Source organism: Mauremys reevesii, linkage group 15 (assembly GCF_016161935.1).
Source record: "Mauremys reevesii isolate NIE-2019 linkage group 15, ASM1616193v1, whole genome shotgun sequence".
In the NCBI taxonomy this organism is placed as follows: domain Eukaryota; kingdom Metazoa; phylum Chordata; order Testudines; family Geoemydidae; genus Mauremys; species Mauremys reevesii.
In genome coordinates, this window is record NC_052637.1 from 2,378,968 (window position 1) to 2,396,210 (window position 17,243).

At 51.5% G+C, this 17,243-nt stretch overlaps 2 protein-coding genes across 3 annotated transcripts in view; both read right to left on the reverse strand.

Moving 5' to 3' along the window:
• LOC120382873 (zinc finger protein 501-like) overlaps positions 1 to 17,243 on the reverse strand; it is a 106,577-nt gene that overhangs the window by 11,226 nt on the left and 78,108 nt on the right. The window lies entirely within an intron of this gene.
• LOC120382856 (zinc finger protein 850-like) lies at positions 762 to 6,313 on the reverse strand. Of its 2 annotated transcripts, none has more exons than XM_039500283.1 (3): positions 6,263 to 6,313; positions 5,524 to 5,637; positions 762 to 4,801 (listed from the first exon to the last, which is right to left on the reverse strand). In XM_039500283.1, exons 1-3 carry the CDS (start codon positions 6,294 to 6,296, stop codon positions 2,472 to 2,474), a joined length of 2,478 nt encoding a protein of 825 aa, XP_039356217.1. In that variant the 5' UTR covers positions 6,297 to 6,313; the 3' UTR covers positions 762 to 2,471. The 2 variants fall into 2 exon arrangements, with proteins under 2 accessions (XP_039356217.1, XP_039356216.1); XM_039500282.1 differs by having other exon boundaries at positions 762 to 4,804.

Sequence of the window (17,243 nt, forward strand, 5' to 3'; positions counted from 1 at the left end):
GATCTGGACAAGGAGAAGAAGTCTGGAGAGACATATGAGAAGCGAGGGACATCTGCTTTTCTGTTATAATATTATATGTTTGCTGTTGAAGAAAAAAATCCAGAATACTTAAACATTGTTATTTTAGTTACATAAAAAAATTTAAATGTTTGTCTGGTGATGTTCTCCTCCTAATACAACACGGCACAAATGAAATAACCAAATGAAATTACCAAACATTCATTGTCTGATATAGCTGTAAAACTCATCTGAAAAGTTTTCAAAATAAATCACTGTTTAAAAATGAAACCTACATTTGAAATGTAACCTAAAAATGAAACCTATCTCTGCATTGTGAAGAATACGTACTAAGGTTATAACAACCAACAAGAATATATTTTTATGTAGAAAATCATGATTAAATCGAGTCTTCCTGACTAGTGATTTAAATCAAATCCACCCTGATGCTTCCCTGTGTGAACAACAAACCCCTCCATGCTCTGCTCACACACAGCCACCAGCCTTCAAAGTCACTCCTGGCTGCACTGTACTGAGTGCGACTAGCCAGACACTCAGGAACTTACCAAACGACACAGCAACATCTGCCAGTTTTCTACTCCCAGCCTTGCGCCCCGGGAATGTGCATCTTGAACTGATCAGTCTGGTCACTGGGATGGACAAACTCAGTCATTAGTGGGTCACCTCCACAGAGGGGCCGGATTAGGCCACAACCTTGTTCTTTCCAGTCAAATCCCCCAAACACTCCAATGAACACACACAGGTCCAGACAAAACACTAAAACCACTTTACTAACTGGAGCAAGGGGGTTTTCAGGGATTACAAGGGAGAAGGATGTCAAAGATCAGAATCGGTTAAAAATATAAAAATAAAACATGCATTTAAATCCTAAATGTTACCAATTTAAGGAAAATGTGAAGCAAGGAGGTTTTTGCACCCCACCTGCTATTGGAGGCAGTTCACAGTTCTGAGTACCCAGGCTGGATTTCCTTCCAGCCTTGGTCCGTCCTCTCCACTCCACGGCCCCTGTTGCCTTTCAAGTCATATTCTTGCCTTCTGTAAAGATGGGAGAGGAGAGGTGAAAATGGAGGCAATTCTGCGTTGTGCTTTTGTACCACTCTCCTCTTTGAGGTTCAACCCCCAGCTGGGGGGCAGGTGATAGTCAGTCAGTGGCCTGAGTGGGCGTCCAGTCGTCCTTCCGTTGAATTATAACTCTCTTGTTCCCAGCTCCACAGCTGGTGAAGGGCCGGCTGAGCAATTACTGGCCACTTAGCACCTAGCTGCTGTGAAGGTACCACTGTCTCTGGGGAGCTCGTCTGTGGGCGTTTTCCAGCTTTACAGCATGTAACAAACATACAGCAAACTCTCCGAGCTCCATGGAAAGTGCTGATAGACATTTTAATGGGACAATAATATTCAGCAGGCAATGACTTTCCCTATGATACCTCACAAGACACACTTTGGAGAAGATTTATCATTCTGTAAATGTGGTGACCACAATAGTGTAGACCAGTGGCTCTCAAAGGTGTTTTATCAGCTCCCCCCACACAAACTTTGTGTCTCTGCTCATTTACACCCGCACCCTCACAAGCACATATATCGCCACTCAGCTCTAACGGCAGAGCAGTTGCTGGCGACGTGCCCAGCTCTGAAGTCCTCCAATAGCAGCACAGAAGTGAGGGTGGCAACGTAAAAAGTGATGTTCCTCAATATCGCTGTTCACAACAGACTTATCACCCCATTGACACCCCTACTTCTGTGCTGCTGCTTCACCTGGGTTAGAGAGCCTGAGCATTTATCCCCACCTCCCAGATGGGCCTGTTCCTTCTTCATGAGCCCCAACCACCTGGGGACGACAGCCAGTGCTCTTAAAAAAAAACAACCCACACTGATCACGCCTCCCTTGACACATTTCTGTTCCTCCATTGGGAGGTTCTGCCCCTCAGTTTGAGAATTGCTAGTGTAGAAAATCACCGTGGGGATTGGTAGCCAAGATGGTAACACCTGCTCCTTTCTGTCTCCAGGATCGCCAGGGAAAATATCTGAGCAGGAGAGCGGAACAGATCCAATTCACATTAACCTTGCAAAACACATTTCAGCTATAAACATTCCCTCCATCTTTTAGCCCCTACCCCCAGCAAATTCAATGAGACTGAGCTAGAATTGGGCAGGTGGAATGGGTGATGGGTATAATTTCTAAATTATTGATCCCTGAATTAACAGAACACAGGAACGCTTGGGATACATTGTTAACCTCTAACAAGATATAGTTAAACAGAGACCAATACAGTTACCCCTCTTCTTCCAATTCTTTAACAATACACGTTTACATTTCAAACTCTACCTTATCTAAAGTGGACACACTTTTAAAATCTCTCTCTAAACATTGAACATGAGTAAATTACATGCAAGTTGCTTAACACTTCCTTGCCATGTGTCACAGAACTTTACATCTTGTGTGGATTCTTCCATGTTTAATGAGGTCTGACCTCCCCATGAAACTTTTCCCACAGTCCAAGCACTTGTGGATTCTCTTCTGTGTGGACTGACTGATGTTGAACAAGGTGTGAAATCTGTATGAAAGTACTCCCACAATGAAAGCAGTTATAGGATTTCTCTCCTGGGTGTAATGCCTGATGTTTAACAAGGTCTGAACTTTGTATGAAACTTTTCCCACAGACCAAGCACTTATGGGGTCTCTCTCCTGTGTGGATTGCCTGATGCTGAACAAGGTGTGACTTCTGTATAAAACATTTCCCACAGTCCAAGCACTTGTGTGGTCTTGCTCCTGTGTGGATTGCCTGATGTTGAACAAGGTGTGACCTTCTTATGAAACTTTTTCCACAGTCCAAGCATTTGTGAGGTCTCTCTCCTGTGTGGATTGCCTGATGTTCAACAAGGTTTGACTTTCTTACGAAGCTTTTCCCACATTCCAAGCACTTGTGGGGTCTCTCTCCTGTGTGGATCGCCTGATGTTTAACAAGGTTTGACCTCTCTATGAAACCTTTCCCACAGTCCAAGCACTTGTGGGGTCTCTCTTCTGTGTGGAGTGCCTGATGTTTAACAAGGTTTGATCTTTGTATGAAACTTTTCCCACAGTCCATGCACTTGTGGGGTCTCTCTCTTGTGTGGATTGCCTGATGATAAACAAGGTGTGACCTTCTTTTGAAACTTTTCCCACAGTCCAAGCACTTGTGGGGTCTCTGTCCTGTGTGGATTGCCCGATGTTGAACAAGCTGTGACCTCTGTATGAAATTTTTCCCACAGTCCAAGCACTTGTGGGGTCTCTCTTCTGTGTGGTGTGCCTGATGTTTAACAAGGTCTGACCTTTGTATGAAACTTTTCCCACAGTCCAAGCACTTGTGGGATCTCTCTCCTGTGTGGATTGCCTGATGTTCAACAAGGTCTGACCTTTGTATGAAACTTTCCCCACAGTCCAAGCACTTGTGGGGTCTCTCTCCTGTGTTGATTGTCTGATGATGAACTAGGTTTGACCTCTGTATGAAACTTTTCCCACAGTCCAAGCACCTGTGGGGTCTCTCTTCTGTGTGGTGTGCCTGATGTTTAACAAGGTGTGACCTTGTTATGAAACTTTTTCCACAGTCCAAGCACTTATGCGGTCTCTCTCCTGTGTGGATTGCCTGATGATAAACGAGCTGTGACCTTCTTATGAAACTTTTCCCACACTCCAAGCACTTATGCGGTCTCTCTCCTGTATGGATGGCCTGATGTTCAACAAGATTTGACTTTCTTATGAAGCTTTTCCCACACTGCGAGCACATGTGGGGTCTTTCTCCTGTGTGGATTGCCTGATGTTTAACAAGGTTTGACCTCTCTGTGAAACTTTTCCCACAGTCCGAGCACTTGTGGGGTCTCTCTCCAGTGTGGATTGCCTGATATTTAACAAGCTCTGACTTCTGTGTGAAACTTTTCCCACAGTCCAAGCACTTGTGGGGTCTTTCTCTTGTGTGTAATGCCTGATGTTTAACAAGGTCTGAGCTTTTCATGAAACTTTTCCCACAGTCCAAGCACTTGTGGGGTCTCTCTCCTGTGTGGATTGTCTGATGATAAACAAGGTGTGACCTTCTTATGAAACTTTTCCCACAGTACATGCAGTTGTGGGGTCTCTCTCCTGTGTGGACTGACTGATGTTCAACAAGGTGTGATTTTCTTATGAAGCTTTTCCCACACTGCAAGCACTTATGGGGTCTTTCTCCTGTGTGGATTGCCTGATGTTTAACAAGGTCTGACCTATGTTTGAAACTTTTCCCACAGTCCACGCACTTGTGGGGTTTCTCCCCTGTGAGGCTTAACTGATGTCTAATTATTTGAGTCTTCGAAATGAAACATTTCCCGCACTTGAGGGATTGAGAGGGTTTTTCTCCACTGTGGCTTCTCCCGTGGTTATTAAGATCTGAGAACTTATTGAAGCTTTCCCCATGGTCCAAGCATTGAAGAGGTTTCTCTCCAGTATGGACTGTCTGATGTGTCACAAGCTGTGATCTCACAATGAATCCTTTCCCACACTGAAGGTGGTGCCAGGGTGTCTCTTCCTTGGGATTTGTCTGCTGCGCTCTGGGATCCTCCTCTCCTCCCCCACCATTACTAGATTCATCCACTTTCTTCCATGGGTGGTTTCCCAGAAGCCTCTCTGACCTGTGCCAACTTCCCCAGGCTTCTGCCTGCTCCAAGCACTGGGGAAAATTCCCTTCAGCTCTTCCCACAAACGCCCCCTGCGGTTCCACTTCCCCAGGAACTTCCTCATGATGATTCCCCTCCTCATTCTCACTCCCTCGCTCAGCTCCTGCTGGGAGAGACACAATCCAGACAGGAGTCATTGTGCTGGGGAGAAAGAGGAATAGCACAAAGGGAAGACCCAACACAAAGACCAGGGGCGGCTCTACGTTTTTGGCCGCCCCAAGCATTCATGCGCGGGAGGCGCCCTGGAGCCACGGGAGCAGCGGACCTCCCGCGGGCATGACTGCAGAGGGACCGCTGGTCCCGCGTGGCTCGGCTGGACCTCCCGCGGCTGCGGACGGTTCGCGGGTCCGGCGGCTCCGCTTGAGCTGCCGCAGTCATGCCTGCGGGTGGTCCAGCCGAGCCGCGGGACGAGCGTCCCCTCCGCAGTCATGCCTGCGGCAGGTCCAGTCCTCGGTGGACCTCCCGCAGGCATGACTGCGGCAGGTCCGCCGGACCAGCCTCCCGCCCCCCTCGGCGACAGGGGACGCCCCCTAGATTTTGCCGCCCTAGGCACCAGCTTGTTTTGCTGGTGCCTAGAGCCGCCCCTGACAAAGACTGAGCAATTGGACTCTGCCTCCACATCCCACCCAAACACTCACAGAGAAGGAAAACTGGAAAGCAAACTCCTGCAGTTAAGAGGTTGGGTGGAATGGTGTAAGCTATATTGATGACTCCAGCCCTGTTCCGGCTGAAACAAGGAAGAACTGAAGGTGCTTACTCACACCATTTTTGGGGATTCTCAGGTTTTTCCTTCATTCCCTAGATGGTTTCTGTGTCAATCCTCACCTGTATGGAGGCATCTCTGAAGCCTTCTTTCCTTGCAGGGCCGGAGATCAGGCAACCAAGGCTCTTCCCCTCGTTCCAGCCGGACAATCAGTTCAGGTTTGGGAATGGGGAATCCTGCACAGAGGGTGAAATCAGACCAGATCAGGGTGCATGGAGCACTGGTAGAGTATTTGTCAGAAAGGACATTTTGTGAGCGGAACCTGTCCCTGTGCTCTGCTGGTGGAACGTGCAATCCAAGAGGATGGGAAAATGGTCACTGAGCCCCCTTGCACAGAGGAAGTTGTCTGGGGAGGTGAGTTGAATTATTACTACACCTTCACTAGGCGTTCCCAGGATCTGTGCACTCTGGGGGCCTTGCTGACTCACACACATCTCTGCACTTAAACCCCTGCCTCTTTCTAAATCTGCAGAGAACAGAGCCCTCCCCAAGGCTGGAGCTAGTCCCAAGGAGGGAGGTGAACAGGGATTGTGTGTGCAGCCAAGAAACAACACAGACAGGACAATGCTGGATTAATGCCCCTTTGAAAGCTGGAGGGGTGGGGATGGTTTATCTTGTCCATTGGGTTTTGACACCCATGTACCACTGCAGAGAGCACGGAGATGCAAGTCTCTCTCACATGGCAGCTGTCCATTATGGAACACACTCGCCTCTGATCAAACTGAACAGGGAAGAACATGTCCAGATTCAGACATGCAGACCCCACGGCTTCTAGTATCTGAGGGGACAGGAATCCCTTACCCAGTGAGGTCACCATCTCATAGTTCTCCTGCATGACGTCCCTGTAGAGGGCTCTCTGAGCGGGGTCCAGCAGAGCCCCCTGTCCCTGGGTGAAATACACAGCCACCTCCTCGAAGGTCACCGGCATCTGAAACAGCAAAAGGCCCCAGTCATTACCAGCTGCTCCAGCCAAAATCCCACTAGTCATGTGGCAGGAAGGATAAAGAAATGGAAGTTCTGGGAGGACCAGAGTTACAGAATCCCACCCCCACCCTGCTAAGAGCAGCCAGGAGGCTTCAGGGAGTGGGAGAAGGTGAGAGCTCCTTGTCCCCCCAGCACACGGAGCAGGGCAGGGTCTTCTCATTTCCCACACAGCTGCCAGCCACAGGCTTATACGGGAAGCAGAGCTCTGAGCCAGGGACAGGGACAGGAATCCCAACAGCTTCCCTGCATATTTCACAGCAGCCTTAGGCTAGTGGGGTCTCACTCCAGCATTGGGAGCCTTGAAACTGTTCCCAGCCCTGTGCAAGGGGGTTGTATCCTGTTTGAGAAATGGGGGAATGTCCCATCTCCCCTCCCCCATCACCAGTGGGCCCACTCAGAAAATCAGCAGGTTTATCACACCCTGTCTCCTCCCTGCTCCTGCCCAGGAGCTCCCTGAAAATCTCCTACCCAAGCTGGCTCCATCACAGACATTTCCCTTCCCTGCATCCTAGAAGATGGGCCCATCTGGACCAAAACATGGATGTGATTCCTCAGCCTGTTGGGGTGATGGGGGAGGTTACAGAAGGGGCTTCAGTCCATGTCACCCCCCCCCCCCGATTCCCTCCAGGCGCTTCAGACCCTCCCAGTAACAGTATCTCTGAGCCAAATGCTAGAAAAAGAGCAGAACTGAAGGGGCCACTTTGGGGGATTTCCCTGCACTGCCCTGTAAACTCCTCTCCCTTAGGAACAGCCAGAGCCCTCTGGTGGCATCACCTGAAGAACGAGCTGCCCTGGACTCCTGCAGCAGCCCCCAGGGACAGGCAGGCAGAGGCTGAGCCCAGTGGCCCATCCACACTCCCTGCCTGTCCAAAGCAGCAGTGACTCCGGAGGGGCTGAGATGTGAATCCTGCCCAGAAATCAGACCAGGGCCCCGGGCAGACCCCAAATCTCATGAGACACCGACCCCGCCAGCCCGGGGGTGTCTGACAATAACACACACTGGGAGCACGGTGGGAGGCTGTCCCCCTCCCGCCTCCCCACACCCCCCTTCCCTCGCAGTGCCCCCCCACATCTTCCCCCATTCCAGCCTCGCTCCCCTCAGCCCCAGGATCCCCCCGATCCTCCCGCATCGCCCCATCTTCCCTTTAGTGCGCCCCCGCCCCCATCCCAGCCTGCCCCCCGCAGCCCCAGCACCCGCCTCCTGCCCCCACCCCGCTCCCCCGCCTGCCCTCACCCCCGGCACCTCTTTAGCCTCCGCCCCCTGCAGCCCGGGGGTGCTGGGGGGGGGGGCGGGTCTCTCTCACCTTCCCTCCGAGCGGGGCCCCCCGGGGCAGGGGCCGGGCCGGACCGGGGGCTCTGCCCTGGGAGAGGCTCCTGGGGGGGAGCAGCGGGAAGGGCCCTGCTGGAGATTCCCCTCTCCCGGCTGCAGCCAGGGCTCCGGGCTCCCAGCACCAGCCGCCCCCCGGGGCTCGGGGATCTCGCCAGGAGCCTGGGAGCCAGAGTCACCGCAGCGGCTGCGAGTCACTTCCTGCTGCCCGGCCGGAGCCCAGCGCTCGCTGCCCAGAGCCGCCTCCCGGCTGCTCCTGGGTCCTAGCGCTGAAGGGATCGCGCTGCAGCATCTCGGGGTCCGGCTCCTGTTCCACTCCCAGACTCTAAGGTCAGAAGGGCCCATCATGAGCATCTCGCCCAGGGTGGGGTCTCACGACTAAATTTGGTGGCCTCAGAGTGTGTCCAGTAACACTCTCTGGTGCCCACTCTGAGACTTTTCCCTCTAATCCTAACTAACTTTATAAGAAACCATTAAACATGCATAGAGGTAAGCAGGGGAACGGTCCTCCCAATGCGGGGATCTTTTCTGGCTTATTCACCACCCGGATGGAATCAAATAGCAAACTGAGCTGAGTCCTCGCTCCCATTCCCTTTACCCAAAGGCCTGCCTGACCTCGATGACTCCCCTTCCACGCTCGTCCCTGAAGCCCCGACAAGGCTGGGCCCAGGATTCCTGAGGGGGCTTCACCCCCAATTTTGTTGCAATCACTCAGGACAGGGGATAGGGTTTCGTAGCCCCACTCTGAGGTGCTCTCTTCACTCTGGACACGTCCCTGATGTCGCCTTTCAGCATTGCATAGAGTTCAGAACCAATACGATTTATTAAACAGCAAGTAATAAAATAAAATAAGGAAAAAAAGGGAAAGGGGAAAGGAAAACATGATGCCATCCCACGCTGCCTAGCGTCCACCCCTCGCTCTCCCCAGCTGCTCACCACACCCAGCTCCAGACTGCTCCAGACCCAGCTACCCTCTGCCTCAGAGCTTCTGCTGCTCTGCCTCTAGCCCAGCTCTGGCTGCTCCTCTCCCCTTAGCTCTGCCCTTCTCTGGCAGGCAGCTGCAGCTCACACAGAGAACGGGCTCCTGACTCCCTCAATGGCCTGCCTGCCCTGTCAACAAGGTTGATCTAGAGCCTTGACCTCTCTCCATTTGCCCTGGGGACTAGTCTCAGGGTTTTCATTTCTCATTGGCCCTTCCTGTCTTTTGGTACTGGGAGAGGCCAACCAACCCCTCCCCCCCAAGTTTCAGTAAGGGGCCAACAGTCATGGGGCCAGGCAACTTTATGGGGTGTGTGAGCTCCAAAGCATCCATCAGGTGAATTATACATTTCTTTGTTTACCCCCTTTCTTCCTATTGGTGATGGACGGCCAGATAAGAGTTTTCCAACACCCACAGTCGGTCCTTTGTCGTCTCTGAGGAGTTTGAGTGGAACAATCCCCAGAACTATGACATATTTCAGTAACAAAAACTTTGACCTATGTCTGGGTCTTTATGAACAGATCCTCATTTTTGAGCCTGCTGAGTGGGTTTTGCCATAACAGCAAATGGCCAGGAGTGTTTGCAGAGCACAAGCACTGAAGCTCAGAAACATCCCTGATTAGTCACCTTCTCAACTAGCCAATTGCCCTTCATCCACACCTGATTGATTGCTGCCAGATCCGCCCCCCCACCCCAGGCTTAGGCTCTCAGCCCTTGGGGGTGGGGAGGTCCCACAGGTCCACACTGACTGACAGCTGTTGCCACTGCCCTGCCACTCTGACAGCGTCTGACACTGCCCTCACCTCATGAGTACCCCCACTGCACCCCCTCCAGCACCCCTCACTCAACAACCCCCCGCCCGCTCCCACCCCCCATCAGTGTTCTCTTTTGAGGCACCTGGAATGTGGCCAGCCTAGCAACAAACATACATTAAAATCTCACCATTCTACATGCACTGATGTCACATGCATTTAAAGGGCACAATATTCGGTAGATCATGAGTTTTCCAATGATCCCTCACCAGGCACACTTTGCACACAGTATATCATAATCATACACAAGAGGTGAACATGGGATGCAGAGGTTATCACAAGAGAGATGCAGTGTGGGGGAGAGTGGGGCAAAGAAACTCTCTGTCATCCCAATGCAGGACACGGCGGGACATGGGGAGGGCGTGACTGGCTGGCTAGCGAGGGCCATGAAGGCAGGCAGGCAGGGAGAGGAGCCCCTCCCTCACCCCAGCCCAGGTCCACCAGAGCTGCTGGGGAGAGGAACCTTTCCCGCACCCCAGCCCCGGACTACAGGAGCTGCCACGGCTGGGGAGAGGTGCCTCTCACCTGGCCCCGAGCTGCTGCGGTGAGAGAGGGCTGGGGGTGTCCTCTCCCCACTGCAGTCTGCACCCCAAACTCCTCATCTGCATCCCCATCCCACAGCCCACACACCTAGCCAGAGCCTTCACCCCCTGCACCCAACCCTCTGCCCAGCCCTGCGCCCCTCCTAAAACCCCAATTCCCTCATCCTCAGTCCCATCCCAGAGCCCACGCCTGCCCCAGCCCCCCAGCCCTGAGCCCCCTCCCACACGCCGAACCTCTCAACCCCACCCCCACCCCATGAATTATGTTCTGTGCACCAGTATGGAGATGATGTGTCACATACTGGTGCATAGAACCAAATTCATTCTGCACATGGATGTAAAAGATGAGGGAACACTGGTCAGAGCACATAAGATGCTCACAGTGAGTTTACACTAGGAAATCTGGTGGAGGGTCACAGAGATCTTCTGGCTAAACCTGCCTTGGCATGTGGGGAAAGCTGCACACAGAGATCAGCACTTCTCACACATCAGACACTTCACACAGGAGAGGGACCTTATACGTGCTTGGACTGTGGGAAAGGTTTCAGATTTAAAAATTAAGATGATGTAAAAAAAAAAAAAAAGGAGCTCAGGCAAGCATACCAGAAAACCAAAGAGGCAAATGGATGCTCTGGGCCAGAGCCCCAGACACGCCACTTCTATGATGAGCTACATGTAATTCTAGGGGAGGGCCCTACCACTACCCCACCCCTGTCCATGGACACCTGAAAAGGGGGAGTCTCACATGACAGGGATGAGGATTTGGGGGATGAGGAACATGAGGAGGAGGAAGTTGAGGATAGTGCACAGCAGGCAAGTGGAGAGACTGTTCTCCCCGACAGCCAGGAACTTTTTATCACCCTGGAACCAATCCCCCCCCGCCCAACCTTCTGAGGCGGGCTCCTGGGCCGTGAAGCCAGAGAAGGCACCTCTGGTGAGTGTACTTTTGTAAATATAATACATGGTTTAAAAGCAAGCATGTTCAATGATTCATTTGCTCTGAAGACTTGGGATGCATTTGCAGCCAGTACAGCTACTGGGAAACTCTGTCAATGTGTCTGGGGATGGAACAGAAATCCTCCAGGGACATCTCCATGAAGCTCTTCTGGAGGTATTCCAAAAGCCTTTCGAGAAGGTTTCTGGGCAGTGCAGCCTTATTCCGTCCTCCATGGTAGGACATTTTACCATGCCATGCCAGTAGCAAGTAGTCTGGTATCGTTGCATAAAAAAGCCTGGCAGCGTAGGGTCCTGGAGTTTGCTGGCATTCAAGCAACACCCGTTCTTTATCTCTCTGTGTTATTCTCAGGAGAGTGATATCATTCAGGGTCACCTGGTTGAAATAGGGGAATTTTATTAAGGGGACATTCAGAGGTGTCCGTTCCTGCTGCGCTGTTTGCCTGTTGCTGAAAAGAAATCCTCCCCGCAGTTAGCCACGTCGTAGGGGAGTGGGCCGTTCACGCTGAGCTGTTTGCGTTTGGCTAGCAGGGATCTTCCTGGATACCAGCCACACAGTGGGGGGAGGGATGAAGCGATCATCCCAGATAATTGGATGCGGGGGGGGAGGGGTTAGTTGGGTTTCTGCTGCACATTAACCCGAAAACCGCAACACCTCCTTTTAAATGGCCAACTCAATGGGCTTTGCTTGGTATGGGAAAGGAGGGTGCTGCTGTTTGAAACCATTCCCACATGTTATGAAGGTTGAAGAAGCCAAAAGACTATGGGTTACCATGGCTGCCGGCAAGCTGAATTCTGTTGCCCAGCCCTGCATGTGTGATCTCTCACACAAAACCAGCAGGCACTCAATATAAGAGGCAAGATGCGACCTTGTACTGAAAGCACATGTGCTGCTGAATGTGAATAGTTTGGTTCACCATGAAAGAGTCTACCCATGGTTCTCTAAAATGTGTCTTTTTAAATACTATTTTCCCTTTTTTCCCTCCCACAGCTGCAAATGCTTCAACACTCCCCCTATCATCTCCATCCCAGAGGTTAGCGCAGATAAGAAGGTGAAAAAAAACCGCACGTGTGATGTAATGTTCTCTGAGCTCATGCAGTCCTCCTGCACTGAAAGACCTGAGCAGAATGCATGGAGGCAAACAATGTTAGAGTCCACGAAAGTGGTAAATGAACATGGGGACAGGAGGGATGATCAAGATGAGAGGTGGCGGGAGTGCGATGAGAGGAGGCAGGATGCAATGCTGTGCCTACTGAGAGATCAAACTGACAAGCTCCGGCGTCTGGTGGAGCTGCAGGAAAGGCAGCAGGAGCACAGACTGCCGCTTCAGCCCCTGTGTAGCCGCCCGCCCTCCTCTCCAAGTTCCATAGCCTCCTCACACAGACTCCCAAGAATGTGGGGGGAGGATCTGGGCACCCAACCACTCCACCCCAGAGGACTGCCCAAGCAACAGAAGGCTGGCCTTCAATACATTTTGAAGTGCAGTGTGACCTTGTCCTTCCCTCCTCCCCTCCTCCACCACCACCCCACCCGGTGCTTCCCTCCTCCCCCACCCCTTCTGGCTACCTTGGCAGTTATCCCCATGTTTGTGTGATGAATTAATAAAGAATGCATGATTTTGAAACAACAATGACGTTATTGCCTCTGCAAGAGGTGATCGAAGGGAGGAGGGCGGTTGGCTTACAGGGAAGTTGAGTGGACCAAGGGGGTGGGTTTTCATCAAGGAGAAAGAAACAGAACTGTCCCACTGTATCATGGCCAGTCATGAAATTGTTTTTCAAGGCTTCTCTGATGTGCAGCACATCCTGCTGCGCTCTTCTAATCGTCCTGGTGTCTGGCTGCACGTAATCGGCGGTCAGGCAATTTGCCTCCACCTCCCACCCACCATAAGCATCTCCCCCTTACTCTCACAGATATTGTGGAGCACACAGGAAGGGAATATTGGTTTCGCTGAGGTCTAACCGAGTCAATAAACTGCACCAGCGTGCATTTAAACATCCAAATGCACATTCTACTACCATTCTGCACTTGCTCAGCCTATAGTTGAACGGCTCCTTACTACAGCCCAGGCTGCCTGTAAGGCTTCATGAGCCATGGCATTAAGGGATAAGCTGGGTCCCCAAGAATATCTATAGGCATTTCAACATCCACAACAGTTATTTTCTGGTCTGGGAAGTAAGTCCCTTCCTGCAGCTGTTCAAACAGACCAGAGTTCCTGAAGTTGCCAGCATCATGTACCTTTCCTGGCCATCCCACGTTGATGTCGGTGAAACATCCCTTATGATTCATCAGTGTTTGCAGCACCACTGAAAAGTACCCATTGCAGTTTATGTACTGGCTGCCAAGGTGGTCCAGTGCCGAGACAGGGATATGCGTTCTGTCTATCACCCCACCACAGTTAGGGAATCCTATTGTAGCAAAGCCATCCACTATGACCTGCACATTTCCCAGAGTCACTACCCTTGGTAGAAGCAGCTCAGTGATTGTGTTGGCTACTTAGATCACAGCAGTCCCCACAGTAGATTTGCCCACTCCAAATTGATTCCCAACTGACTGGTAGCTGTCTGGCGTTGCAAGCTTCCAGAGGGCTATCGCCACTCGCTTCTCAACTGTGAGGGCTGTTCTCATCTTCATATTCTTGTACTTCAGGGCAGGGGAAAGCAAGTCAAAAGTTCCATGAAAGTGCCCTTACGCATGCAGACGTTTCACAGCCACGGGGAATCATCCCATACCTGCAACACTATGCAGTCTCACCAATCTGTGTTTGTTTCCTGGGCCCAGAATTGGCATTCCATGGCATGAGCCAGCCCCACTGCCCACCAGGATGTCCAATTGCTGGGGCCTGAGAAGTTTGTGTCCATGTCCTCATCACTCTCGTCACTGCGTTGCCGTTGCCTCCTCACCTGCTTTTGTAGGTTCTTGTTCTGCACATACTGCACGATAATGTGCGAGGTGTTTACAATGCTCATCACTGCTGTGTTACCAGATTTGCCCATTATTTTGGGGTAGGCTCATTTATTCGGGTTACTCTTCTGGGGAAGGGGATTCTGTAATTCTATCAACGTGCTGCTTGTGTCACGTGTGTTTTCATATGGAGCCTTATTTCTCCCTTCTGCAAGTCCCCTCCCAATGGAGCTACCCTGCAGGACCTCGGTTCCCTAGGGCTGGGTTACTCCAGCCCCAGAACCAGATGAGCACACACCCACCCACACATACATTAACAGAGCAAGTCTGAGCGGACCGGGTCAATCAGCACTGTCAAGCTGACCCCTTACATGTCTCTGGACTCACTGGGCTGGAGGAAGCAGCACTTCCAAGCTGACTCTCCTTATATGCCCCTGGGCCCCATGGACTGGGTCAAGCAGCACTTTCAAGCTGTTACCCTTATGCGTCCCAGATTCAGCACGTCCCTATCCCCACCTTCACAACACAATTGTACCGGCAGTAACCTACTTGATGAGCAAACCCCACAGTATTCTGGGCGCTGCAGGGATCTTTAGCTTAGGTAAGAGAAGTGTTGCTGTAGAGTGAATGGGGGAAGCTAAAAACACAAAAGAGTAAAGTTCAGCAAGAGAGAGAGAAGCAACCAGCTGAATCATAAAAGTTATTTATTGAATCATAGTGATAACTGCACAAGGAGCCTAAACCAACATAACCTACATTATTACAGGTTAATACCTAAGGTAGAAAGGAAAATGAAGAGATAGATAGAGAGAAGGGGATCTCACCGCTCCCTGAAGCTTGAATTGGTCGGGGTTCCCAGGTGATGCTGGTAGCTGAGAGATAGGCATAGTCCCCAGCACGATCAGTCAGGAGAATATGGAGTCCCAGTGGAACTGATGCAGAGTTTGGATCTAAGCATCAGAAGAACACTGACTGGAGGGTGATTGGGGATTTTTGTACAGAAATTACAGTGGTTGAAGGGAGAACACTAGATTTGTTTATAGGTAAGATGATGACTCAAGGGTTTTCTTTAGGTTATACCAGTGGTCCCCAACCTTTTTGTCTGGCAGGCGCTAGACGAAGGACCATGGCGGCAGCTGAGCATCTGCCGAAATGCCACCAAATTTTGGCGGCATTTCAGCAGTGATGCCTCTTGATGACGCTGCTTATCAGCGGCAAGCAGCGTCATCGAGAGACGTGGCATTTTAGCAGCATTTCAGCGGATGCTCGACTGCCGGTCAGGATGCGGGCGCATTTAGATGTCCCCGCGAGCACCATTTTCTAGACAATAGGAGCAGATCATTCTTGGCTGTGGGTGGTGTTTTCTTCCAGGGAGCTCACAATGCAACTAGGCTGCTTCACTATTTGGATATCAATTAAGGATTCATTACTAGAATTGGTCTGATAATTGCTGAGCTGGGTGTGTGCAGACATAGGTTCATTAGCATCTGGAGCAGAGATTCCCATGATGCAGTGCTTCCCTGCTTTTTCTGGTCCCAGAGTTCAGTGAGGTTCTCTGTTCTCCATTCTGTATGTAAATTGAGATGTCTTCCTGTCCCATCTTTCATGCAGATGAGGCTAGGGGAGTTGTCTCTGCTCTCCATTCTGTATGCTAATGGAGATGTCTTAATCTTGTCACCCTTGTCAGGAGGAGTCTAGGTGTGTCTCCCAGTGCCCTTCACTGCTCTCTGCAAGGTTTTTTCCTCTGAAGGGCTTTGGTTTAAGCAAAGGCTGCTGGTGGTGGGGGGGTGTCTTTCATGAGTCAAGCTGGATACTGCACCCTGGTTCCCCAAGAACACAGAGGTGTCTGGTATCAGCTGCGGTGATCTGAGTGGGTTCCATGCTTGTGGTGCTATGGCATCTGCATGGGAAATCCAGGGAAAAGAGTGCAAAATGATTGTCTGCCATTGCTTTCACGGAGGGAGGGGCGACTGATGACATGTACCCAAAGTCACAGTTGACTCTAGCCACGGTACTGTGGCCGCAGTCCACCAATTGACTGTGCTTAGTGGGGACGCATGCATCCGACTTTATACGATCTGTACCGAAAAATCGACTTCTAAAATATTGACCTAATTTCGTAGTGTAGACCTACCCTGAGGGAGTCAGGAGTCTGTCCTCTGTGGGAGCTGGAGCTGCCTGCCAGAGAATGGGAGAGGAAGAGCGGGGGCTTGGGGAAATGGATGGGGGCAGAGGCAGGTTTAGCATCTACCAGCCAGAGCGGAAGTCAGGGCCTATGACAGCAGTGCTGAGCCAGAGGGAGGCTGGAGCAGTCCGGAGCTGGGTGCAGTGAGCAGCTGGGGAAAGCGAGGGGGAAACCTGGGCAGAGGGCCCAGCACAGGGAGATCCCCCCAACCAAGGGTCCCACAAAATCTGATAACCCCAGCCCACAGGAGGGTTAATCCGGCCCCGCTCACAGAGCGGGGTGACATGTTTTCCTTTCACCTTTCCCATTTTTTCCTTAATTTTTTTATTACTTGTTGTTTAATCAATTGTATTTGTTTTGAACTCTATGCAATAGTCAGGGAAGCGTCGAAGGAGAAGAGAGCACCCCGGAGTGGAGACGCCCTAGTCTCCTTCCTCAGTGATCCCAACAAGATTGCAGGTTAAGTCCCCTCAGGAATCCTTGTTCCAACACCGTCAAAGTCTCGGGGACTAGTCCTTGAGGTCAGGCAGGCTTCTGGGTCAAGGGAGTGGGAGCAAGGACTCCGATCCTTCTGCTATTCTATTCCACCGGGGTGGTGTATAAGCCAGGAAAGTTCCCAACAATAGCCCTCCCCGCTTACCTAAGTCCATATTTATTAGTTTTGTCAATCCAGGCCTTAAAAACTTCTAAGGAAGGAGATTCCAGCAGCTCTCTAGGGAACCCATTCCAGTGCTTCCCCACCCTCCTCATGAACCAGTGTTTCCTAATCTCCAACCTAGATCTCCCCCATTGCAATTTGAGATCATTGTACGGGCGAAAAGGCATTACACTCCCCATTGGGGAATCAAACGCGGTCTCCTGAGTGACAAGCGGAGATACACACCACTATACTAAGAAGAAGTGGTTTAGAATGGCATTGGGCGAGATGCTCATGATGGGCCCTTCTGACCTTAGAGCCTGGGAGTGGAACAGGAGCCGGACCCAGAGATGCTGCAGCGCGAACCCTTCAGCGCTAGGACCCAGGAGCAGCCGGGAGGCGGCTCCGGGCAGCGAGCGCTGGGCTCCGGCCCGGCCGCAGGAAGTGACTCGCAGCC

Excerpts from the sequence above, each read along its gene's own strand:
- LOC120382856 (XM_039500282.1), bottom strand. The coding sequence starts at position 6,296 with ATGCAGGAGAACTATGAGATGGTGACCTCACTGG. Across the intron at positions 5,638-6,262 it reads TGAGATGGTGACCTCACTGG|GATTCCCCATTCCCAAACCT; the intron begins GTAAGGGATTCC and ends CCCTCTGTGCAG. Across the intron at positions 4,805-5,523 it reads TCAGAGATGCCTCCATACAG|CAGGAGCTGAGCGAGGGAGT; the intron begins GTGAGGATTGAC and ends TGTCTCTCCCAG.